Source organism: Glarea lozoyensis (assembly GCF_000409485.1).
Source record: "Glarea lozoyensis ATCC 20868 chromosome Unknown GLAREA3, whole genome shotgun sequence".
In the NCBI taxonomy this organism is placed as follows: domain Eukaryota; kingdom Fungi; phylum Ascomycota; class Leotiomycetes; order Helotiales; family Helotiaceae; genus Glarea; species Glarea lozoyensis.
In genome coordinates, this window is record NW_007360998.1 from 1410941 (window position 1) to 1434909 (window position 23969).

The following is a 23969-nucleotide window of genomic DNA, read 5'->3' on the forward strand; positions in this document are numbered from 1 at the left end:
AACAAGCATCTTCATCATCAACATTTCCCAGCAATCACGTTACACCAAGCACGATAATCATCTGTTCATGGATGTCAGCAGAGCCTCGTCATATTAAGCGCTACCTGTCCAGCTACGCTCCATTGTATCCTCAATCGCATATTCTTCTTGTGCTCTGCCCTAAAAGCCCTATCATCTTTTACTCCCGCAAAGCGCAGCAGATACAGTTATTACCTGGCGTGAGGTTTTTGGTTGCTGATGAGAGGAAAAAATTCCTTGTTCATATATTCTCGGGTGGTGGAGCAATTAGTTAATGTAACTTGGCAATTGCCTATCGTATGTACACATTCCTTCTTGTTAAGAGCTTTGCCGTCATTGATTCCTCCGTTAAACGCAGCTCTGAGATCTTCTCATCACTTCTCATCGCCTGTGGTCTCTTTTTTTCTTTTCCACCTTTGTTTTAGGATAATGATGAAGGAGTCACTGACTCAAAGGTTTTTGACCAGGTGATTGTGCAATTCAGCTACAAGGACACTTTGGTGACAATGGCTTACTTCCAATACAAAATCTGGTAATGGACAGTACGCCAGCGAGAAGAACAGACTGGAGAACTGCGGACGCATGGGTCTATGTCCTTCCTTCTTTCTTAAAAGATCCATTTATTACGTACCTTGCAAGACATTTTTTTGTTGTCGATATGGCGATGTGCCTTGGCCGCGACGAAAAGAGGAGACCCGTTTGAGAAAGCTTGGAGAGAGTTGAATGATACAAATGTGATTAGAAAAGAAAGCGTACGATTGTACATTTACTCGACAGATGACAGGTTGATTTGGTATAAGGACATTTTGTTGCATATGGAACTGGCAGCGGAGAGAGGTTTTAGCGTGAGAAGCGAGAACTTCACGCCAAGTGGGCATGTTGCCCATGTTTTAGCAGACAGGCAAAAATACTGGGATGTCATTCAAAAACTTTGGGACACAAACAGGGGTTCCGAGTAGATGGAATATGCGCTCTTTAATCTCAAGAAAACTTTGGGTACCCTGGAGTAGAAGAAAGAACAGCTTTGAAGGATAAGCTAATGAATAGTTCACGTCACGTCTCAAGTACGACAAAGAGTAGTAAAGTGAGTAGAAGGAGTCGTAGAAAGAAAAGAGAGAAGTGATTCTTGTAAATCGGTAGTGACATTTGAGCGACTAGGTTCATCTTTGTAATGCGGCTGTTGTCCGATCAGTCCAATCGTGATACTGTTATATTCCGACGCAATTAGCGAACTCCGACTCCCTTGCTATATGCTCAATTTAAGATAAAGAAAAGTTTCCTACTCAATGACCCGTGAGCTTTTCTGCCTCCGAATATTGCGAGACTTGAAGTTCAACCATACCATAGCCCCTGATTTAGGTTGCATCTAAATCACTGTCCAAATGCACCACTTGGTTTTGGTCCTGTAATACCCAGCTTCTGCTTCTTGATTCTCGGCAAGACCCCAATAAGGAGAAGTATCGATGAAACCAACACAGCCCAAAGCTTGATATCCAATACGTTCTTATTATAATCGGTCTGAGTAGCTGCGCAAACTGTTGCAAGCATCGTAGTAAGAATAACATATCCGCTGATACGATGATATTTGTATAGTGACTTTGCATTGTCCACGCTGCCATATAGCTGTGGAAAGAAGTAGGCGGTAAAGCCGACTAAAGCTTGAATTGCGAGTAGAATATATGTGATCAGACCGAGAATAGCGTGGGCAGACACGAAGTGAGTACCGTTATGAGCGATCTTGTTGTACTCGATTACAACAAGGCCAGCAATCAAGGCATCGATTGCAATATTATTGATGGTGAAATGTGCGATCGTTCCTTGTCGTTTCTGCTGCGGGGTGTGCGTGGGTTGGAGAATGAGGATGCCCTGGGTGAGGGCGAGAAGTCCAGCAGAGTTTAGAAGAGGGTGCGCAGAGAAGAGTATTAGGTCGTTGAGGAAGACATTGGCCCAGACAGACGCTACAAGCAGAAGGATTCCCGCCTGCGCGACCACTGCTGTTCCTACCACAGAGTTAGTGAGAGGCCATACCATATAGAGATTTAAAGCGAGAAGTACCAAGATAGAGATTATGGTATAGAGGCTTTCCTTCCTCCTGCGATGCGTCTCCACGACGCCCGAGCAAAGGTTCGTCTTCAGCATACCCCTCCGGCGAATGACCGTTTGTGTCGGGGATATTCTGTGGAATACCAGTTGCGGATGCCATGATGCGGATGTGAATGGTTTTATTCGGGAGATGCCTTGAACTGCTCTGTCGACGAGGAGCAAACGATAGAGGTGAGTATAAGGGTAGGCTGTCCTAGGCAGATGGATGTCGTCTTGTTACATTTTAAGTGCGGCAGAGCTAGTTGTACGGCTGGTGCCCACCTCAATGCTCACAAAAGCAAGCCCCTCCATGACGCTTGCAGGCATAGGTCCCACCAATCCCCTCGTCCATATGGGTAATCAAATACATGGGAGGATGAAATAGATTGCGCCATCCTGCGACCTGAGCAACAATCAAATATCGTTTCCCCAAATCGAGTGTTTGCAGTATGATTCTGTATCACGTCTGCAGATCATGATATTGTGCGAGCCCAGGTGCAACCAGAGTTTGTCCTAGTCCTCACTTACATTCTGTCGAGGGTGATTGGCTCGCCTTTGGCTGCTTTTCATTCGTGCGTTCAAGATCAAAGGTGGGGTTTGCTATCAAGTGGAAATGCTGTCTCTTGCGGAATCGGCCGACGTTTTGGACGTCTATTACTCGATAGGACCTACACAGCAGATGCTCGTGAAAATTTCTCGATTATAAAGATCTGGGAGAATCTCACTTCTCCGCTGCATCCCGAAGAACCATCATCTAGCCACCATGTCGGTAGAATCAGAATACAAGCTTGATAATGTGGCCGCAACTTCGGTTCCATCCGACCAGATTGATGCAACCTTCAAATCATCTACCATTGGTAAGTCCCTTCATTTATCGTTTTGAAGTGGTACAAAATGCACTGGATTTGGGACATCAAATGGTGGTGTGACCTGTACTACCCTATACTGGGCAATGGATTTTGACGATCAAATGGCTTCACCGTGCCTTCAAATTGTGCTATTGAAGACATCCGTACTGACAATCATCAGATTTGATATCTGGCACTCTGGGCGGCAAAGTCCTCTCTTGTTCAGATGAGTGGTTTGCGGAGGCAGCGAACCTGCTCACCCCAACTCCGCCAATTCGTCAACCAGGTAAAATGGTCTACTCGGGTGCGTGGTACGATGGCTGGGAAACCCGCCGTCACAACACTGCCCCTTTTGATTACGTCGTGATCCGCTTGGGTGTGGCTTCAGGAACCGTAGAAGGTATTGAGGTTGATACTGCTTTTTTCTCTGGTAATCATGCGCCAGCCATTTCCGTGGAAGGAGTATTCAGCTCGAGTGACGAGGAGGTTGTTGGTTGGAAAGGAGACCGTGGGAAGTGGGAGCCCATTCTTGGTCTTCAAGAGTGTGGACCTTCTCAGAGATTTGGCTGGAAGTTGACGAATCCAACAAAGAAACCTTACACCCATGTTCGTTTGAACATGTATCCAGATGGTGGAATCGCTCGGTTCAGATTATTCGGCCATGCGGTTCCGGTATTTCCAGAGGACAAGGAAGCAATCTTTGATCTTGCTGCCGCACAGAATGGCGGAGTTGCTATCTCTTGCAGCGATCAACACTTTGGTGTCATTGCAAATCTAATCTTACCAGGAAGAGGGAAGGACATGGGTGATGGATGGGAGACCTCAAGATCTCGAGGCAAAGACCATGTTGATTGGGCCGTCATCAAGCTGGGAGCAAAAGGGAAGATCCAGAATCTAGTTGTCGACACCGCTTTCTTTAGAGGGAACTTCCCCCAAAAGGCAAAAGTTGAAGCAATAGATTGGTCCGGCGAGGGAGAACCTGGAGCACTCGCTGCGGATTGGGTCGAGGTTGTGGCTGCTAGCAAATGCAGTCCAGACAAGGAGCATGAGTTTGAATCTTTGATCAAAGACAAGACTTTCACTCACGTCAAATTGGTTATGATACCCGATGGAGGAGTTAAACGTATTCGTGTCCTCGGAAAGAGAAGCGAATAATAAGTTAATATAATTGATTTCATCCTGCAACACCGCCGCGAGGATTCTGTGTGACATTGACACGTTTGAATTTGCCAAATAGCTACGGAATTATATATCACAAATAACAAATTTTATGTCAAATTTCAGTCCTTTTGATCCCTCGTCCCTCACACGTGATTGGCGTCATTGCAGCTTGATACAAGTAGACGTTAATGCAGCACCAGTGAAGCCAACAGATGTACCCCATAATTCGGTAGCAGCCGTTGCCAGCGGCCTCCTCTGCAGCAAGTGAACGATGGATTTCTTCTGTTGTTCTGTCAAGTTTTCGCAGATTGAGATTTAAGGTTCCTATTCAGTGACCTTGATTGAGTGTGAGTGTTTGCGGCTGTGCATGGACCCTCGTCACGTATCGAATTAACAGTTGATATCTCCGAGTTGAAGGAATTCATGCAACACCAACAACCAGACTTTCTGAAATACACCCGGAACATCTTCAATTCCAAGAGAAAATAATCGGCTACACATGCATACCCGTACATGAGTGCGGGCTACATGCAGTCCTCGACCAGCGATGGATATTGGGCTTGATGGCGGGGATATTGGAGGGTTTGGCGACGATGGGGGATTTGAGGATCAACCACCAAAGAAGTCCAGGACCCTCCCGGATGACCTGCCAAAGTCTCTAGACGATAGGAAAAGTGTCCCGTCGCATTTCACACAGGAAACCGAGATGTATGATGCCTGGCAAGGTGAGGCGAGATATCTGGCATGTCTCTGAAACGAACTGACACCGTAAAGGGCAATCGCAGTTCTTAACGACTCCTTCCCTTGCGAAACCTCTCCAATTCAACAGTCTATCGCTAGAAGACAACGACTACGATGATGACCTTACCAACCAAAAGATTAGCGACAGCGACACGAGACTAATGGAAATGCTTGCTGCGCAGGCGGCACACCGAGATGGAACTGCAAGTGAGGATGAGAACGCTGTGGCCTCTGATGAGAAGTTGACGGAACCCGAGAAGAAAGACACACTACAAAAGGCTTTGAATATGGCAGCGAGTAACGGCGATGTTGAGAGAATACTGAGAATACTGAACGGGAAAGCTAAGGACTTTGTTGATATTGATGCGCCGGACGAAGAGGGGACAGCCCCTCTAATATATGCTAGTTGCTTTGTGGGTGATATCGCGACAGTATCTCTGCAATTTGCTGACGGTAATTAGGGCCACGAAGCCGTAGTGACTGCTCTTCTCGATGCCGGCGCACATGTGGATAATCAAGACCGAAATCAATGGAGTGCTCTTATGTGGGCTATGACGAACCGACACAAGGGCATTGCAAAATCGCTTTTGGATCATGGCGCTTCTCCAGAGGTCAAATCTTCGTCTGGACGGACAGCATTCGATTTCGTTGCACCAGATAGCGAAATATCGGGCTATCTACATGATAGCGGGTATAACATTGGTAGTGCAGGTGTCACGGATGATTTCTACAATCCAGGATTTTCTCAGGATCGCTTTGAGGAGGAAATGGCTGAGAACGAAATGAGGAGACGGATGATGATGGAAAGTGCTAGGGACCTGGAAGTAGATTTGGGAAATGTTGGAATCGATGATCAACCAGAGGTAACGGTATAAACAACCAATACGGGAACTAAGATTAACATAGAACAGTCTCCTGAAGAATTAGAAGACGAAGGACAGGAGTTCGATTGGACGAGGTGTCTCCACGACCAGATGTTCGTTTTCCAAGAGAACGAGCTTGACCGTATCTTGGACATTATTATTACAAATATGACACCGCAGCGATCCCCATCACAAAAGCCCGTCCCGGCAAACATGATATTTCTCAGTGCCCGATACGCTCATTATCATGCGGATGCTAATCTGCTCGGCAACCTACTCATAACGGCCATGGACAAAATCAACGACGTTGTAGAAAAGAACCAATGGGATATGACGATTCTTGCATTCTGGATTTCCAACGCCACTTTGCTGTTGCACTACTTGAAAAAAGACGCTGGATTGTCGGGCTCGACCTCGGACTTTCAGTTACAGCTTGCTGAACTGATCAATGAAATCTTCATCCTCATAATAAGGGACGCGGAGCGGAGAATGGACAAAGTTTTAGATTCGGCAATGTTAGAGCACGAGACCATACCTGGGTTTGAAGATATAGCTTTCCAACATGAATGGAAAATATTTAAAAGAAAGAACCAGGTGAAGGAAGAGCCTGTCGAAAAAAGGTTCCGGCCTCCTTCGCCAAAAGCAAGGGCCAAACCATCACCGCGAAACATCACCTCTCTACTATCGTCGACTCTATTCGTTTTGGATCTGTATGATATACATTCTGTTATCACTGCTCAAATTTTGGCTCAACTGTTATACTGGCTCGGAGCAGAACTGTTCAATCGCATCATGTCAAATCGTAAATATCTCGCAAGAACTAAGGCTATGCAGATACGCATGAACATTTCCAGTTTAGAGGAATGGGCAAGAACCAACAATCGGCAGCCGGAGCACTATGAGCATGGTTCGATGACATCAAGTGGGGAAACAACGATAGATGCGACACGGAGACATCTCGCACCACTTATTCAATTGCTGCAATGGCTCCAGTGTTTCTCATCACTCGGGAACGACGACTTGGAGGCCTTGGTCGGCACGCTTCAACAGCTTACCCGACTCTCATGGCAGCAGCTTATTCATGCTGTGAAGCATTATCGACCAGAGGTCGGTGAGAAAGGCCTGCCGAAAAGTGCCATGAAGTATCTCAACAGTATGCAACGAGAGACACAACTTCGTAAGACACAGAAGAAAAATGCTGCAGTATCACAAAACACAACCCCTATTCAGAAGACTGGCAACAGCCAGCCGCCGAACCCTTCCGATGCGAATGGGAAGCCGACGAAGGATCCGGCCCATGACGAAAATTCACCCGATGATGAATACGACGCACCAGAAAATCTGCTTTTGGACCCCGCTCTGATGCTCCCATTCTCTCTTCCTACGAGTACGGATATGCTCATCAGCTATGGTGCTGGATTTGGCGGGGTCAACCGGGAACGTGAGCGAAAATACATACCCACTATCCCTCCTGAGTTCCTGGCGAAACTAGATTTAAGTGGCGGCCGTGCACATAGTACGTTTGAAGAGCGCGATTGGGACAATGAGGACGAATGAATATGACTTCCTGGGATGAGTATGGAGTCAACGTCAGCGAGATTTGGGAACAAAAGGAAAGAAGCATTTGGAAGCATTGCGTGGCGTTTAGGGCAGACTTCCCCCCGAGTTAGATGGAGGCAAAGAGGTTTCTTTTGATGATTGTTTATCACAATTTCAGTCAATGATAGTATAGTGTATGTGAAACCAATAAATGTTATTGAAAGCTTCAATTTGGGTAGTGCTTGGACGTCTGTCAAGGGACTCCCAGGCTCAATGCGGAGTTTTCGACTCCCGCCAGCTACGGTATCTGGAGAACCTGGTTCTGGTCCACACTGTTTCTCCACAAACGATCGGAGGCTGGAGGTCTCAAGAATGATCGACTTATCCCCAGCGACTCGGAACACCTTTGTAAACATCAACAGTGGCTCAACGTCCAGCCAGCCAACCGACTGTGCAACGCGAGGAGACCGCTATAACAAAGGTAAGGTAGTAAGTAGCTCTACAGCAGCAAAATCATTCTCTTCTCATGCAAGCACGTTTCTCACCCGTGACACTTGCACCACCGCCAAACCGAACAGCGCATATCACGACCTTCTCCCACCCCAGCCATGCACCGTGAAGTGTCCATGTATACCCCCATCTGCCTCGAAGGTAAAGTATTGGCCGTCAATGTCAACGGTCACGTCTTCGAGCGGCTCGTCAGGTGCACTACAGATGCACTAACAGGCTCCACGTGGTGATTGGGTTCGAGGAAGTTCGTCTGAAGTGTCCGAGTGTGGATGGCATGACACGTTCATGATTTAGTCTAGACGTGTTGCGTTCTTTAGTGCTGGCAATGTAATTGAGCTGTGACTAGCTGTTGCGTCTAGCCCTGAAATCCAAGTTGTCATGAGGAGGACGAGACTCAACCAACACGGGAAATAGGCTTTAGGAGAATATCTCCCACCCCAGAGCTGATCGTGGATCGTGGGATGTCTGTGCGAGAGATGGGGGGCATTGGAGCAGCTTTTTCTGTCATTTTAACAGGGGAGGAAATGCCTGCCGTACCTGCGCTCAGATCGACGGGGACGGCTGGGAGGGAGATTTTACCAGGGAGGCAGCACAGCACAGGCAAAAGGGAAAAGGAGAGACCAACAACGCCTGGCGCACTCGGAGTCGATGCTCATTTGGGCGTCGACTCGTCGAGTGGTGGATGCACCAACACTGACCTGCATCGAGAGTGCGCTGGGGGCGTCGTTGGCTGCAGTCGTGTTGCGGGCAGCGGAAGCCGCGATGGACAGGCGGTTGGGTTGCAGCGAGCAGCTTTGGGTGAGAGTGACACGGTGACACTACCGACACTGCAAAAGTCCCACGCAAAACATCAACGAACCAATTTCCTTTTCTTACAACTGCCACCAGTGTCTCCCAAGAGTCGAGAGGCCAATCTTGAATGTTTGTTTTTGAATTTCACCTCTCGAAGCTCCAACATCTCCCACACCTTCGCCGCTCGAATTTATTGCAACATTTCTCATCGCCATCCCCAACCGGAAAGTCAATAAACTTCCTATCTCGACCGTTCGCACGCCAATTTTACCACCGACTGCCGACGGACCCAGCACCGCAATCCACCATTTAATCCACCCTTGAGCCGCTACTCCAGTGACTCCACGCCGGAAGAGAGCATTTCGGACGAGACACTCGCGCACACCAACCCTGCGCTCTAAGATTTGGGCCCAAAACGCTCGCTCGTGAGTCGTGAAAGAGATGGCACCCGAAAGGGTAGCAAGTCTTCTCCGTTCGCGATCGATGAAATCATCTCTTCCTTCTCCTCCACGCGCACTTCCACCACCTACCCTCCTGTCGAAAGTCTGCTCGAGCGATGGTGGCTTGATTGTTCTTCGGTACGAAGAGGCCATTGCTGCGAAACCGCCTATCGCTGTCACGGTCGCACCACCGCGTCTCCCTCCCCAGGATACCCATCCCGCGTTGCGCACTCGATCAGAGACCGTTCAAGACGACAAGAAGAGAGATTCGGGCTTGGCAGCCACCACGTCGTCCAAGTCGACGGAAGGAAGCGTTACGACGGAAGAGGACAATGTGTTGGGATTTACAGGAATATCGATAGATTTCAATAAAATCATGGCGACGGCCGTCCAGGCGCAACCGGTCGCATCGCAAATCGAGGACGCGCCGAATCCTCTTGCATCGCCCACCACACCCACGACAGGAAAGACCGCGGCGCAGACAGGAAATTTCTGGAGGAGACAGAGTTCGAAGAAGGGTTCGTCGGAACCTACGATTCCCACGACACCAGTGAGGGAAGATAAGACCAGCGACGAGGAATTCTCGCCCATAACCACACCTATACCGACAGAGAGTTTGTTAGACGAAGATTTCCTAAATCAATTGAGCTTCTCGAAGCGAGGAAGTATTATGCTAGGAGGAAAAAAGGCAGTGAATGGACATTTACGCCAAAACGGCGGTCGAAGGTATGCTGTTCTGTTCTTTACAATTGATTCCAGCTAATTCAATGCGCCAGACAACCCAGTTTCTCAATGCTAGCCACTCCGTCTGTCAAGCTGTTGCCGGACGATATCGAGAAGGAGTCGCAAAAGGTGAGATCTATGTACGAGCAAGATTACGACTGGCGGGAAGGAGGCATATCTCTTGGATTGGATGCTCAAATTGCGCAAATCAAAGCAGAAGTAGTACCTATGCCGTAAGTGATCTTGTGTGGCAAATCTTCCTCTTTACTAATGGTTACAGATCTATCAGTCAATCAACCCCAAACATACAAGCATTATACGCGCGTCCCGACAGTGATTTCTCAGCTCGGAGCGATAGAACAACACATGAACGCGCTGGAGGGATCGAAGATTGGGAGGACGTCAATGGGAAAGATGTCGACAGATATGGGTTCATAAATCTGCGTCGGAATTCAAGACCAGGAACGCCAGAGCCACGGCCGCCGCAAAGAGTATCTACTATCCTGATGATGGCATCTGAAACCCCGAGGAAGAGACGATTCGGCAGGTCATCATCTGTCGCTTCCAGGCCCGCGAAAGCAAACTTTCTTCATGGGCCGAACAGAAAGGTCTCTGCTAGGTCATTAAACACTCAGGAATCAACCAATTCGGGCCGGAGTAGTAGTAGGTCGCAATTCCGTGCGGCTGCCAACCGACTTCCAGGCAACAAAGACAGACGTTGGATGGAAGAAGCAGGTGATATGCTCACTCTACCACCTGGACTAGCTGATATCGCTGAGGACGAAGAAGGTGGGAAGGCTGTGGAAGGCATGAAGAAGAAAGAGTTTGAACGAACTGAGAAGTGGAGGAAGATGGCCAAAATTGTCAAGACTGGCAAGGATGGAGAGGGCATGGAATTTCAGTTCGATACACGAAGCCCAAAGCTTATAGAGAGAACCTGGAAGGGTATTCCGGATCGATGGAGAGCGGCTGCGTGGCATTCGTTTCTGATGACATCTGCGAAGAAGCGCGGAGGCTACGTACCTGACGAGGACATTAAGGCTGCGTTTTACAAACTACTAAAGCAAAGCTCTGCGGATGATGTTCAGATTGATCTTGACGTTCCCAGGACCATCAACAGCCACATCATGTTCAGGAAAAGGTATCGAGGCGGGCAACGACTGCTATTTCGTGTACTCCACGCTCTATCTTTATATTTCCCGGAGACTGGTTATGTTCAAGGCATGGCATCTTTGGCAGCTACTTTGCTGTGTTACTATGACGAGGAGATGGCTTTTGTCATGTTAGCGAGGATGTGGACATTACGAGGACTTAACAAGCTCTATGAGCATGGGTTTCCTGGGCTGATGGCTGCGCTGGATGAGTTTCAGAAGTCATGGTTGAAGGGCCGTGAAGTGACGAAGAAGCTTGTAAGTCCACTTTTTCGGACCTGTTATGCAGAAACTAATGATATCTAGGATGAACTTCTCATCGAGCCAACTGCCTACGGAACGCGCTGGTATCTCACACTATTCAACTACTCGATTCCCTTCCCAGCCCAACTTCGCGTCTGGGATGTTTTCATGCTACTCGGCGACTCGGACCCCTCAATACCCGTGACTGGGGAACGGCCCTTTGCAGGCGGTCTCGACATCTTACACGCCACTTCCGCCGCTCTCATCGACGGCACTCGCGAAATCCTCCTCGACAGCGACTTCGAAAACGCCATGAAAATCCTCACCAGCTGGATCCCCGTCAAAGACGAGGAGTTACTTATGAAAGTCACGAAAGCGGAATGGAAATTATCGCGCAAGCGAAAACATTAATACCTAATCAACAACAACTAATACGACGTAATCTTCTCAACACGCCCTCGCCTATCCGGAGTGTGTCTAATACTTTGTTTCCTTTGTCATTGCACATGGAGTGGTGGCTAATCACATTTGGGGGTTTTTTTCTTTTGGAGGAAAAAGGCGCATTATACCCCTTTCGGACGGCCCTCGCTCTATACCTTTATTTTGATTTGTCCTTTTTTGGCGGTTTTCGATACCTGTACTGTTTATATTGCGATATCTTGGCATGAGGTTAAGACCTAGACCTACACACTTAGTTAATTTTTTGGAGGGAAGAGAAAGATTGTCAGACGGTGAGATGGGGGGAGATGAGTGATGGAGAATCATGGTGTTGTGTTTTGGGCCAGAAGAGAAATGAGATGGGATGGCCAAGGATGGATAGCAAAAGTAAATTCGAAACCGATCGTACAGGAAAAGATGGGGGTTCGAAGAATGCTAGATTAATATGATACCTTTGTTTACCCCTTATTTTTGATACATCTTGATGACGCTGTGATTCTGTTTTTCTTGCGAGGATTCGGCACACACTGTGACGTAAGGTATCATGGACTCGTAGTAGTTCTTCCCGTTCTTTAGCGTGAGCTTTCTAGCTGCGAAAATCAGGTAACAGGCGGATTTCCAAGTTCCCACAGCCTCATGGATGATGGATAAGTGGACTGCGCCGCCGTATGCATTGGACAAAACGGATGATGATGGATAACTCGTTCTGAATGCTCAATGAAGATATACAGGTGCAGTCAGAGAGACGAGTTAGACGAAACCTAGTGTTCTAACATTGCAGCTTTTAATCCCATATTTAGATTATCTGTAGATAACGATAACAGCAGACCACCTTTAATGGCCATGTTATAATACAAGCAGGTAATAAACCAAACCACTTGCTGGCTGACCAATTTCCATACGCATATAATACCATTTCAAGACGCCCCAATCCAAATCTCCCATCACCAAATCTCACACACAGGTTCCTTACTCGCACACTTGAAACTCTCTTTGAAATCCCTCGAATTAGCCATCGTTCCCAAAATCCTAGCCCACTTTGGAGCATGCGGATCCGAGTAGATTCTCGAGATGGCTGTCTCCTTGCGACTCTTTCCGCACCACCACCCAGCGTAGCCAACAAAGAAAAGTTGTTCTTGGGAGAAATGTTCAAGACCAGGAAGGTCTTGGTTCGGGGTCTCAGCTTGACGTTTCTTCCAGGCGGCGAAGGCGGCAGTGACGCCACCTGCATCTGCTATGTTCTCACCGAGTGTGAGACGGCCGTTGACGTGTAAGGGTTTATCATCTGGCCCTGGAACGGAAAATTGAGAATATTGATCAACGAAACATTCCGCGCGTTCTTTGAAGGCGTCAACGGTGCTGTTGGTCCACCAATCTGTATAGTTGCCGTTCTGGTCGTAGTGACGACCTGTCGAATCGAAAGCGTGGGACAGCTCGTGGCCAGAGACAGACCCAAATGCACCGTAGCTGAGATATTGTGGCACATTGACATCAAAGACTGGAAATTGCATAATGCCTGCTGGGAAAACAATTTCGTTGCCAGGAGGATTGTAGTATGCGTTGACGGTTGGTACTGTCATACCCCACTCATCACGGTCGACAGGTTTTCCCAAGGCTGACCAGCCACGAGCGACGTCGAACCGACTCACGGAGAGCGTATTTTCAAAGAAAGTTGTTGGGGTGATATTTACACTACTATAATATTGCTGGAGACTTGGGGGATCCATGATATCTGGACTCTTTATAATGTTAGTGTTAATTTGCCAGGCTCGGAAAAGGGGCTTACTTTGGTTGGATAGCCAATCTTTTGGACAATCTTGTGAACCTTATCAATAGCAAGCTTGATCACACTCTTATCCATCCAGGTGGTCACTTTAAGTTTCTCGATAAACTGATCCTTAATATCAGAGACAACCTGGTCACCAAACACTTTAGCATCCTTGGAGAAAGCCTTTTCGACGAAGAAGCGACTCAAGATCCAGCCTAAATCTTCATCGACATTCGCGACACAAGTGCGCCATCTCTCAGGGGCCGAATCGGCCTCCTAAACATTGTCAGTAACATGTAAGCAGGCCAGCTTAACCGCGTGATCCTTACCTTGCCTTGCAGCTCATTTAAGAATCGTTTGTAAGGCTTCAGTTCATCTGCCTCAACATAGGAGGCAAATGCTTGGATCGTTTTCCAGACAAAATATGTTTGTAAAGTCTCCTTAGATGTCTCTGATAAAATATCTGTAAGATTCGCCATATAGCTTGGAGACATGACAATGATCCGTTCCGTCTTGACGTCCGCCGGCTCTAATCTACCAATGAGACTAGCAAGGTGGATTTCGGGGGTAAGCTTGTCTGCATTCTGAAGGCTCATCGGATTGTAGTATTTAGTAACATCATCTCTATCTTCCGCATCCGGGGAAGCAGCGGCGAGTTTCTTTTCGAATTCCACAAGATCGTGCGCGAACTTTTCAGTTTGATTTGAAGGGTGGAGAAGATCAATGACAGCAGCGGTAGCAGCCTCGTATTTCTTCACCACAGCATCATCAGAGTAGTAATCTTTGGCAGGGAGCCCAATTCGGTAAGGCGGAGAGGCGACCACGACGACTGTGTCTGGATCCTTGTCGTCGGCACTTGCGCCCAAGGAAAGTAGCGCCGTCACTCCGAGTTTGTGAAGAAACAAAACAGTATCTGATATTGTGCTGCTGTCATCGGACTTGGCCATCTCGGCTACTTGCCGTAAAATCCCACCGAGTGGTCGAATCCCGGCCTTTTTAACTGTTACTTCGTCCATACAAGCAGAATATGCATCTTTCAACTTATCGAAGTTCTGCTGGTCAACAGAAGAAAGAGATTGTACCAATTGAGCTGGCGAGAAGCTAGAGTGCTATTGGAAATGTCAGCTATCGACTCTACCCCCCATTCCATTGCTGTCAATGACTTATTGAAAAATACAAAGCGTACCTTCGACTCAGTTGGGTATGGCGCCTCCAGGATATGTCTCAGCAACATCTGCGAGTTCTCGCTCATTATGGTCCCAGTAAAGGCATCTCCTTGATCAGGCCTTAAATCGTGTCTGTCATCCCAACCGCCGCATACCAGTTCCTCAAAATTTGAGCATGGATCGATTTCCTTGTAGTTCGGGGCGAGGTTATAAAGAATCTCAGAGGAGGCATGAACGCATGCTGGCGTTAGACAGACTGTTGATTCGGTGTCGGATTGGGAGCCGGACTTCTTAGGTTGAGCTAGGTGAGTATCAGCAATTGACTTTTTACGACTGGAATAAGCTGTAGTAGGTGGTTAACTTACATCCGAAGAAGAGACATAGTGTTATCACAACTCCCAAGATCAGTGCACTCATAAATACAATCACTGCATTTCGAGTCACCCATCGTGCAGCCTTTTTGACTTGGCCAGTCGTAGCATTGTCATCGGCACCCTTAGCTGGAGAAAGTAACGGCGATCGCTCTGATGCATCCGACTTTGGCGTTGGGCCTGCCATATCGTAAAGTCGAGCTGTAATAGTTGTAAGAATACCGGCGAGAGGGATTACGAAGTTGACGAACGCAGGTGTGGCGTCGGGTTGTTTTGAACGACTTCTTGAGGTTGCTCTTGATCTTGAACGTGATTTCTGCCGTCGTTCGCTATTCATGAAGCTTCTCAGGAGCTACAAGTTCATGAAAGCACTGATTGTGCAATGGGTTCGCACATTGGTTGCTTCGTGCAAGAGTACACCAGTGTACTCCGTAGCGGCTGGTTGTCGTGGTAGCTTATGCGGGTACAGGCGGCAACCGCGAGCGAAAGGCGGGGAAAGCTCCATTCGAGGCTTCGGTGTTAAGGACCTACCTGGGTAACCACCAGAACCACTCTCGCGATGGATAGAGCTCAGTAAGATATCATTTGCTTGATATAATTGATGAAATGCACCTGGGCACAGCATGGTGTTGCTTAGTTGAAAAGGTATATGATTTTGTATACAAAATATCTCATGTATCGTTTCTCAACTGCCACTTATCATGTTCCGCTTGTCCACTTCCAACCAGTTTACTTGCACTTCATCGTAGATTGACTTTAAATAGCACAACAGATGTACTGTGCCACTAGATTTTATGGCAGGACGTAGAAAAGTTTTAACATGATGATAGTTCATCGATGTGTAGAGAATTGGTCGATGTCTTCATCCTAAGATTTTTGACCACACTTAACGTGCTACTGAAGACGGATATCCATACCAATGTTGGCGTCCTCGTGCCGACAGGAGAGTCATTGTTTTAAGTGTTTGATTCGCAATTGTGAAGTTGTATAATCAAGCCTCCAAAATCTCGTCTCCCTCGAGTCATGTTCTCGTTATTGTCGGAACGGCACTGGCTGGGTCCCTTTCCGATAAACACCTCTCGTATAGTGGACATGTTTCTCAAACAGTCGAAGTCACAGAGAAAAGAGACCGAGTAATCAGCAGCGTATCTACTCAGGACTCGGGAGACCCGTTGTTAAATCGAACACGAAGAGATAAAGTTTAGGCCAGTGTTATTACGCCGGAAGTTTACAAGGCTGTCCATCTGATTAATCACCGTAGCTCGGTAAACGAGTTGATCATGAAGGTCCATCCTGGCCCCAATATCACGCACAACATCTTTGAACCAGTCGTTGTTCGTCCATGCCAGCCTTGTTATAGATCAAGAGTATGCAATCTTAGATGTGCAGGCAATTGATCAAATGAGTAAGGAATGACTGTACGATCCAAAAGCTGTTTACAGAAGAACGAGATGTTAGCACGGCCAAGCAGAACTAGTGAAGGTTGCAGGAATGAGAGGCTTCTCATATGTCAAAGAGGATTTAGAGGTACGGGTACTCTTCTAGAATAGTAATTTCTAGCTAGAAACATTAGAAGTATAAACCTAATTTTAAGAAAGAATTTTATTCAAATTACGATCACGTGAAAGTCCTGCGGACTCGGACACCAAATCCGGAAGGACCCTTGGTTTTTGACACCCACGCTATGACGCGCTGCCCGTCAACGTCATTCGGGTAATTCCTGCCTTTACGACCAGGCGCCCCTTTTTCTTTCTCATCCACTTGCAGTCAGTCAATCGGCTGTTGGCTCAGCTCATTTTGACCATCAGCTGTTGTTGCACTTTAATATTGGCTGGACCCGGATAACCGTTTTATTCCAAATGATTAATTGGTATTCAGTTACACTCCGTCCTGCTACGCGCATCTCGAGCGGATAGCAAACCGAAGTCTAATCCCTCCTGCGCCGCTCGTCTCAACAGAGTGGACAATCAACCATCACCATCACTCCTTCCAATACAGTCGTATCCCTGCGCTTCCCACGCTCTGAATGCTTGAGCACAACCACCGTTGATGACCGTAAGTGAGGGTGCCCTCTCCAGCTCTGCTCCTGGCTGTTGGTGTGTCTCTTGGAGTCTTTGGAGACCATTGATGGTTGAACCCAAGTTCCCGGTCCTGCAAAGCTCAATCTTGCACCGTTGCCAGTCCATCCATTCTATTTCACGTGGTCGTTCGGCTTCTTCCACACTAGTACGGTACGGGTACACGGTTGCCAGTAACAAAGCAAAGCAGTGGAGAAGCGTAGAAGCAAATCAGGAACGTAATAAGTGGGTTCGTCAACCCAGAAATCCATTAAACATCAACAGCGCCTGAGTGACCCTGCACGGGATCAACAACTCTTCTCCTGCACTCACTCTTTTTTCTTTCTCCAACGTCAAAATCTCCTGTCCTTGGCTTCCCGTCATAAAACATTTGGACATCGTGACTCTCTCTACCTGCTCGTATTTGGACGAGCGCTCACCACGCAGCCGAATCCCATTCCACCACGCCCACTACGTCATATGAGCGGCGACCAGAAACTGGAACGTCAAGACGTAGCACGCACAGAACGGCCCGTTCTCGTAGCTTGACACGACCACGCAGTCAAATAACAATTCGAAAGCAGTATCTACACGATCCGAGACGACTGCTCACACGAGGAGCCGCCCTCACAACCAGTCGCCGTTCGAAATCCGGTCGGTGGCTCTGGAGTCGTGCGCATCGAGAGGCAGGGGGGGAAGAATGAGATGGGGCCTGAAAAGTTACACCAAAAGAGACCAGGCAATTCCCGCAGATCGAGCAGTGAAAAATCCATCACACAATCGTCAAAACATGGTGTGAAGACGACGACCCACGGCAAGTCACGATCATCGATGCCAGATTCGCCATCCACCGGTCCCTCCTTGCCCACCGGCTCAGAGAAGCGCAACAAAGAAGGAAAGGCAGGTGAAGGAAGCGACGCCGGTTCATCTAAAGAGACGACCAAGACACGACTGGTACCCAGCGACATTGTAGAAGGACAAGATGAGCGCATTCAAGATTCGAACGAGGAGCTGGAACGGCTGCGCGCCGCCATGGACGCCCGCATTCTCTTGAACCAACAACGAGAGAGGTTGACACGTAAGATGAATTTACAGCCAGACCCAGCGACCACCCTTTCCTCCCTAAGTGGCAAATCGCGAGTGTCGCCCATACATGAAGAAGCTTCTTCCCCATCTCTGGAAGATGCCTTTGCCAGCCCTACTACAGCACCAGAGACTGGGTCAACCGAGTCGGTTGCGACAGTCCGTGGGGGTATGACGCCTGGTCTTCAAAATGTACGGACCCCTTCCTACCCCTTCCCTCCCATGAGGACTCCTAGAAATCTCAGTTACACAAGTCATCGCCCTTTCACCGCGCTTTCTCCCACAGTCAACCCATCCAATTATGCTGGCGGCAATTTTGATGGCAGCGCATATGATCGCGTTCAGTCTGGCTCTGTGACTCCGGCATCTACGTTGAACTTTCACCCGCGAGGGACGTCACCGCCAATGGACGATCCCGTCTACGAGACGCCTAATTTATACGACATCAGTCTTATGTTAATGTCCGAGCCTGGTTTAGATTCTTGGTGGACGACGGTCGCGAAGATAATGAAAGATCTGTACAAGGCAGAACGTGTCACCTTGACAATTCCTGCTGATCCGACAGATGTCGAGAACGTGCCGTGGGCGCAAAAGGCAACTTTCGATTCAACCCAAGAGGATGAACTCAGCCTGACTTACCTACCACGAGGGAGCAGTCTCGTACCTAGTAGCGCTGGGACTAATGAAGGATATCAGGACGACGAAAACGAGGCGTCCGAACAGTCGCCTCTATCTCCCTGGCAAAGTCTAGGTCCTCCGCGACCAACGCTTGAGAGCAGACATTCCTTCACTGCTTACGAAGACACCAAGCGTGAAACTATACCGGTTGTCGACCCTGGTACCGTCAGAAGTGCTGCTCTACGTCCATCCATGGTGGGCAGAGCCAAGAGCTATGCGCCTTCCCACTCAAATATGCCTCCACGTACTACTATTCTCCAGAAAGCGGAGCTTAATCTACAATCTTTGCAACATCACATGAATTTTGAAGATTCATCTTCGCCAGTGGACTGGGAGAGCCGGGTCACGGCTGGAAAGGAAGTGCGTGGACGCGTATTTCCTGTGCTGCAGGCCTTGGAATATGAAGCAGACCCACTGATAGATAACACCGGGGTAATGAGGGTATTGGATCGCGAGAAGCTAGTAGTTTTAACCCGCGATTATCCGTATGAGGACAAAACCGTTTCCGAAGATAACACCAGTGGCAGTGGAAGTAAGACTTCTCAGCGCAGTTCGAGCGGAAAGACTAAATCGTCATCGGAAAAAGCGAATAAATCAAAAGCTCCTGATCTAAGCTCGCGCATTCAGAATTTCTTTGGTGGTAAAAGCAGACACCCGCGACACACGAACCGCGAACCTGCTGCTCCGACCCGATATGAGGAATACGAGCAAGGGCCACCGTCGCCATGGTCTCAGTCGCCAGCGCCGTCTCCAGCTGTTCGAGCAGAAACTACCGAAAACCCTTTCTTCGCCAATCAGACTATTGATGAAGAAAGCTTCGATCCCGCGCAGACACCAAAGGACTACTCGCAATCCTCACAGCTTGAAGCTATCGGAGTTGACAGATCTTGGACCGTCCTCCACGTCCCTCTCATGCACCCTCTTCTCTCAAAGCCTCTCCATGCCTTTCGGTTAGACACAGCTGCTCTCGAGTCCAGATCTACCTTGCGTGGCAGAGGCTCTGAACATAAAGCGAAACCGAAAGACTCGGAACCTGTGAACGAACGCAGGACACCCGTCGCGATACTTTCTCTCCTGAGTCCTATTATTCCCTATCCCTCGAACCTGCGACATTCACTCGAATATCTAGCACCACATCTTGCTTCGTCGTACACACTTTGCCGGCATCATTCAAATCTTCAGACAGAGATTGCTGGATTGTCAAGAAAAGGCCCCCGGCAAGCTGGCTTTGGCGCAGTGGTGACAAATACCCGTCCGACGAATGAAAATATCGACCCAGGATCAGCGTCACCAGTAGAAGAAGCAGGAGATCTTCCATCTACTGGTGGCAGCATCACCAGCCCAAGCGACTATTCAGGCGTCTCTAAAAGCGCTACGGATTCTCCCGCAGGTACGCCTGGCTGGGAATCTGGCAATGTAGCGTATGCTCGAAGCGACAAAAGATCGAGTGGAGGAAGTCCTGGTTACGCTGGAGGTGAGAGTTATTTTGCTCCAAAGCCAAGACCCTCCATGGTCAGAGTAGATACAGGATCTGCTTCTAGCATCTCTGGTGCTCGACGTTCGTCTAAAGAGAGTTCTCCGACGGATACGAGGTTCCACTTAGCTGGTAAGATTCTTGAAGACAGACGAATGGGTTCGGAAAGTGTTGATATTAGGGTGGATGATGGCGTGGCGAAACTTGACAGCGAGAATCCTCGTTCACGACAGGAGCTACATTCGTGGAACGATCGTTCAGCACGAGATTCTAAGTTTGAGTCAACTCCCGAAGATAGAGCGGCAAGTCCATCACGAGCTTCCCATCATGATACCACGTTGTCTCCTCGGAGACAGGCCATGCGTACAGCCTCCCATCAGGGGTCTGCGAAAGAACGTGCTCACACCCAGTTACACTCTTATGGCGCGGATTTCAGCTCCACGTTTCAGTCTCTTCCGACTGCGGTTATTTCGGGCATGAAAGCCCCCGTTGGTGCCAGACCGACCTCACGCTCGGGATCGATATCCTTGCCGACCGAAATGCCCCCTCCGTCAGATCGGGTGAAAGGATTGATGCTTGATTCTTTGCCAGCACACGTTTTTGTGGCCATGCCACCTTCCGGTGAAATCGTCTGGGTTAACAACAGATACTTAACTTACCGGGGGCAGACTGTTCAGGACTTGTATCAAGATCCGTGGGTTAGCTTACATCCCGCAGAGCGGGATGAATATCTCAAAGCCTGGGGGCACGCAATCCGATCCGGGGAGCAATTCTCGAAGCAGGTTAGAATCCGGCGGTTCGATGGATGTTATCGATGGTTTTACACAAGGGCTGTCGGACATCGTGATCATCGCGGAGTGATTGTTCAGTGGTACGGAACGCACATGGATATCCACGATCAGCATTTGGCGGAGGTCAAAGCTGCTAGGCAAGAGGAAATTGAAGCCTCGGAAGCTAAGCATCGGCAACTCGCGAATCTTATTCCACAGATAACATTTGCAGCAACTGAGGATGACGGCATCACGTTTGCCAACGAACAATGGCTTTCATACACAGGCCAAAGCTTCAGCGATGCGCTTGGCCTGGGCTTCATGGACCACATTCACCCGGAAGATCTTGCCAAATGCCACATCCCTCAGCAGCGGCCAAACCTGACTCCTTTTACTGCGCGCGCGAAAAAACCACCGCCTGCTAATCGAATGCACTCTCAAACATCATCTGGGGCAACCTCATCCTCAAAGTCTTCCAAAACCACCACCGTTTCCGACGTGCCTACAGAGACCACGGTTAAGGGTATCTATCAGTCGCTATCAAGGCAGAATAGCTCAAGCAGCGAATCTGTATACGAATTTCCCATAGCCGAACTCGCCGACTTGGCGAAAGCTGGTGTCATCAAAATTACTACAGACAGCGACGGGAAGCAGTCCTACGAAACAGAAGTACGTCTCAGGTCCAAAAGTGGAGAGTATCGCTGGCATCTTGTTCGGTGCGTTGAAGTTGAAAACATAGCCCTCGGTAGTGGCGATGGCTCATGGTTCGGGGCCTGCACCGACATTCACGATCACAAGCTTCTGGAAAAAACCCTCAAGGAGAATATGGACGTTAAGGCCAGGTTTCTTAGCAATATGTCGCACGAAATTCGAACCCCTCTTATTGGAATTTCTGGCATGGTTAACTTCCTCCAAGACACACCTCTCACTGACGAACAAGCTGATTATTCGAACACCATCAAGTCGAGCGCTGACAGTCTCCTTAACATCATTAACGACATACTGGATCTCTCCAAGGTCGACGCCGGAATGATGAAGTTGTCCTATCAATGGTTCCATCCTCGGTCTTTAGTAGAAGAAGTTAATGAAATATTGTGTTCTCTAGCGATAACCAAGAGGATTGAATTAAATTATGTGGTGGACTCTGACGTACCCGACATGGTCAAAGGAGACAAATTCAGAATTCGACAAGTTCTGTTGAACATTGTTGGCAACGCAATTAAGTTTACTACCGTAGGCGAGGTTTTCAGTCGTTGTAGGGTTGTGAAAGACACGTCTATCGGCGAGAATGAAATCATGCTAGAGCACTCAATCATTGACACTGGAAGCGGTTTCACCCAACAAGAAGCGGAGATGATTTTCAAGCCTTTTAGTCAAATCGATGGGAGCAGCACACGTACTCATGGAGGCACAGGCCTGGGTCTAGTAATCTCTCGACAGCTTGTCGAACTTCATGGAGGGAAAATGGAGGGAAGTGCTGTACCAGGACAAGGATCAACCTTCACATTTACTGCGAAGTTCGCTCTTCCCACAGAAGAAGATCACCCCAACCTTCCTCCGTTAACTCCGAACGTTTTTACACCTGCCATTAGCAAAGATGCGTCGCCTATTCGAAGTTCATTTTCAAGCGATCCTATCATGAGCCGCATCCCTCCTTATGGTGCACGTTTTCCCAATATTGCCGGTCAAATTCTACAGTCTCCACCTATAGACAGCCCCAAAACGGAACGGAGTTTGGACTCACCTACCGTAATGTCGTCGAGCGGTTCTGAGCCTTCTATCCGCTCCTTTCGTTCTCAAGCTACACACAGATCCTCTAGCTCGTCGACTACTCAAAACCTTTCACAAAACCTTGCTAATTTCAGCCGAGCAGCACGAGCCGGCGCTTCTGATCTCAGTCAAATGAAGCTGGCGTTACCAGAGCGGCCATCTTCAGGCTCCGGTCTGACACCAACCGCGCCACAAACACCGATGGGAAGCAATTCGTCCCAAGAAGGGCTTTCGCGTACTGGCAGCGCCACGTCTACAGACTTGAAGCATATCCGCCCGCCGATGTACTCAATTTTGATTGTCTGCCCGCAGACACATAGCCGGGAAGCAACAGCCCATCACATCGAGATGATCTTGCCCCAAGATGTTCCTCATCAGATCACAGCGTTAGCATCCGTAAAGGAAGCCCAGTCCATGATAAGCGGAGAGGATCCAATCAATTTTACTCATATTGTTCTGAACCTTGGCTCGAAAGAGGAGATTGTCGATCTAATCGATCAGATAGTTGCATCGATATCTTTACCGACGACGTCGATCGTTGTGCTTTCTGACCCAGTCCAACGACAGGAGATTGTCAAGATGACGACTGAGTACGATTACGAACAACTTGTGAGAGACAGGCGAGTGACATTTGTTTTCAAACCCGTTAAACCTTCGAGATTCGCTGTTATCTTTGATCCGGAACGAGAGCGAGAATTTAGCACTGATCGCAACCGCTCAACTGCTCAGCAGCAGGTCGCGGATCAAAAGCAGAGCTACCTTGACGTCACTAAGCGTCTCGGAAATAGGGGTCTCAATGTTCTTTTGGTCGAAGATAATCCCGTTAACCAAAAAGTACTTCTCAAGTACTTAAACAAGATCAACATTGCGGTTGAACTCGCGCTCGATGGTGTGGAATGTACTAAGAAGGTGTTTTCTCACGATCACTCCTATTATTCGCTTATTCTCGTCAGTATCCCTCCTAATTCCTACTACTACCTTACTGACGAATCTAGTGCGATCTTCACATGCCTAATAAAGATGGATACGAAACCTGCCGTGAGATCAGGAAATGGGAGGCGACAAACAATCTTCCAAGAATGCCTATAATTGCCCTCTCTGCAAATGTAATGGCGGATGTAATGGATAAATGCATTGAGGCTGGCTTCAACAATTATGTCACCAAGCCTGTAGATTTCAAGGCGCTAAGCACGACTATGAGCGAGCTGATTGATCCAGGTGGGAATTTCTGAGGAGACTTTGTATATGGGAGGATGTTCCATCCTGAAGAAATAGTCGGACAT

General features: G+C 48.4%; 7 protein-coding genes across 7 annotated transcripts; 5 read left to right on the plus strand and 2 right to left on the minus strand.

Annotated features, from left to right (window-relative positions):
- Nucleotides 1-1389: 1389 nt before the first annotated feature.
- Nucleotides 1390-2221, minus strand: GLAREA_00462 (uncharacterized protein; the record flags this gene model as incomplete). The annotated part of the gene is made up of 2 exons (XM_008085220.1): nt 1390-2018; nt 2074-2221. 2 exons carry the CDS (start codon nt 2219-2221, stop codon nt 1390-1392), a joined length of 777 nt encoding a protein of 258 aa, XP_008083411.1.
- A 642-nt stretch (nt 2222-2863) lies between these two features.
- Nucleotides 2864-4103, plus strand: GLAREA_00463 (Galactose-binding protein; the record flags this gene model as incomplete). Its single annotated transcript, XM_008085221.1, has 2 exons — nt 2864-2957; nt 3130-4103. 2 exons carry the CDS (start codon nt 2864-2866, stop codon nt 4101-4103), a joined length of 1068 nt encoding a protein of 355 aa, XP_008083412.1.
- A 553-nt stretch (nt 4104-4656) lies between these two features.
- GLAREA_00464 (Ankyrin repeat-containing protein) lies at nt 4657-7270 on the plus strand (the record flags this gene model as incomplete). The annotated part of the gene is made up of 4 exons (XM_008085222.1): nt 4657-4834; nt 4884-5263; nt 5312-5713; nt 5762-7270. 4 exons carry the CDS (start codon nt 4657-4659, stop codon nt 7268-7270), a joined length of 2469 nt encoding a protein of 822 aa, XP_008083413.1.
- Nucleotides 7271-8238: 968 nt separating this feature from the next.
- GLAREA_00465 (uncharacterized protein) lies at nt 8239-8790 on the plus strand (the record flags this gene model as incomplete). Its single annotated transcript, XM_008085223.1, has 1 exon — nt 8239-8790. One exon carries the CDS (start codon nt 8239-8241, stop codon nt 8788-8790), a length of 552 nt encoding a protein of 183 aa, XP_008083414.1.
- Nucleotides 8791-8995: 205 nt separating this feature from the next.
- On the plus strand, nt 8996-11522 carry GLAREA_00466 (Ypt/Rab-GAP of gyp1p; the record flags this gene model as incomplete). The annotated part of the gene is made up of 4 exons (XM_008085224.1): nt 8996-9720; nt 9771-9950; nt 9998-11126; nt 11175-11522. The coding sequence occupies 4 exons, from the start codon at nt 8996-8998 to the stop codon at nt 11520-11522; spliced, it is 2382 nt and encodes a 793-aa protein (XP_008083415.1).
- A 971-nt stretch (nt 11523-12493) lies between these two features.
- GLAREA_00467 (Metalloproteases (zincins), catalytic) lies at nt 12494-15191 on the minus strand (the record flags this gene model as incomplete). Its single annotated transcript, XM_008085225.1, has 5 exons — nt 12494-13288; nt 13336-13593; nt 13647-14426; nt 14504-14784; nt 14849-15191. The coding sequence occupies 5 exons, from the start codon at nt 15189-15191 to the stop codon at nt 12494-12496; spliced, it is 2457 nt and encodes an 818-aa protein (XP_008083416.1).
- Nucleotides 15192-17616: 2425 nt separating this feature from the next.
- Nucleotides 17617-23918, plus strand: GLAREA_00468 (ATPase of HSP90 chaperone/DNA topoisomerase II/histidine kinase; the record flags this gene model as incomplete). The annotated part of the gene is made up of 2 exons (XM_008085226.1): nt 17617-23634; nt 23682-23918. 2 exons carry the CDS (start codon nt 17617-17619, stop codon nt 23916-23918), a joined length of 6255 nt encoding a protein of 2084 aa, XP_008083417.1.
- Nucleotides 23919-23969: the final 51 nt, after the last annotated feature.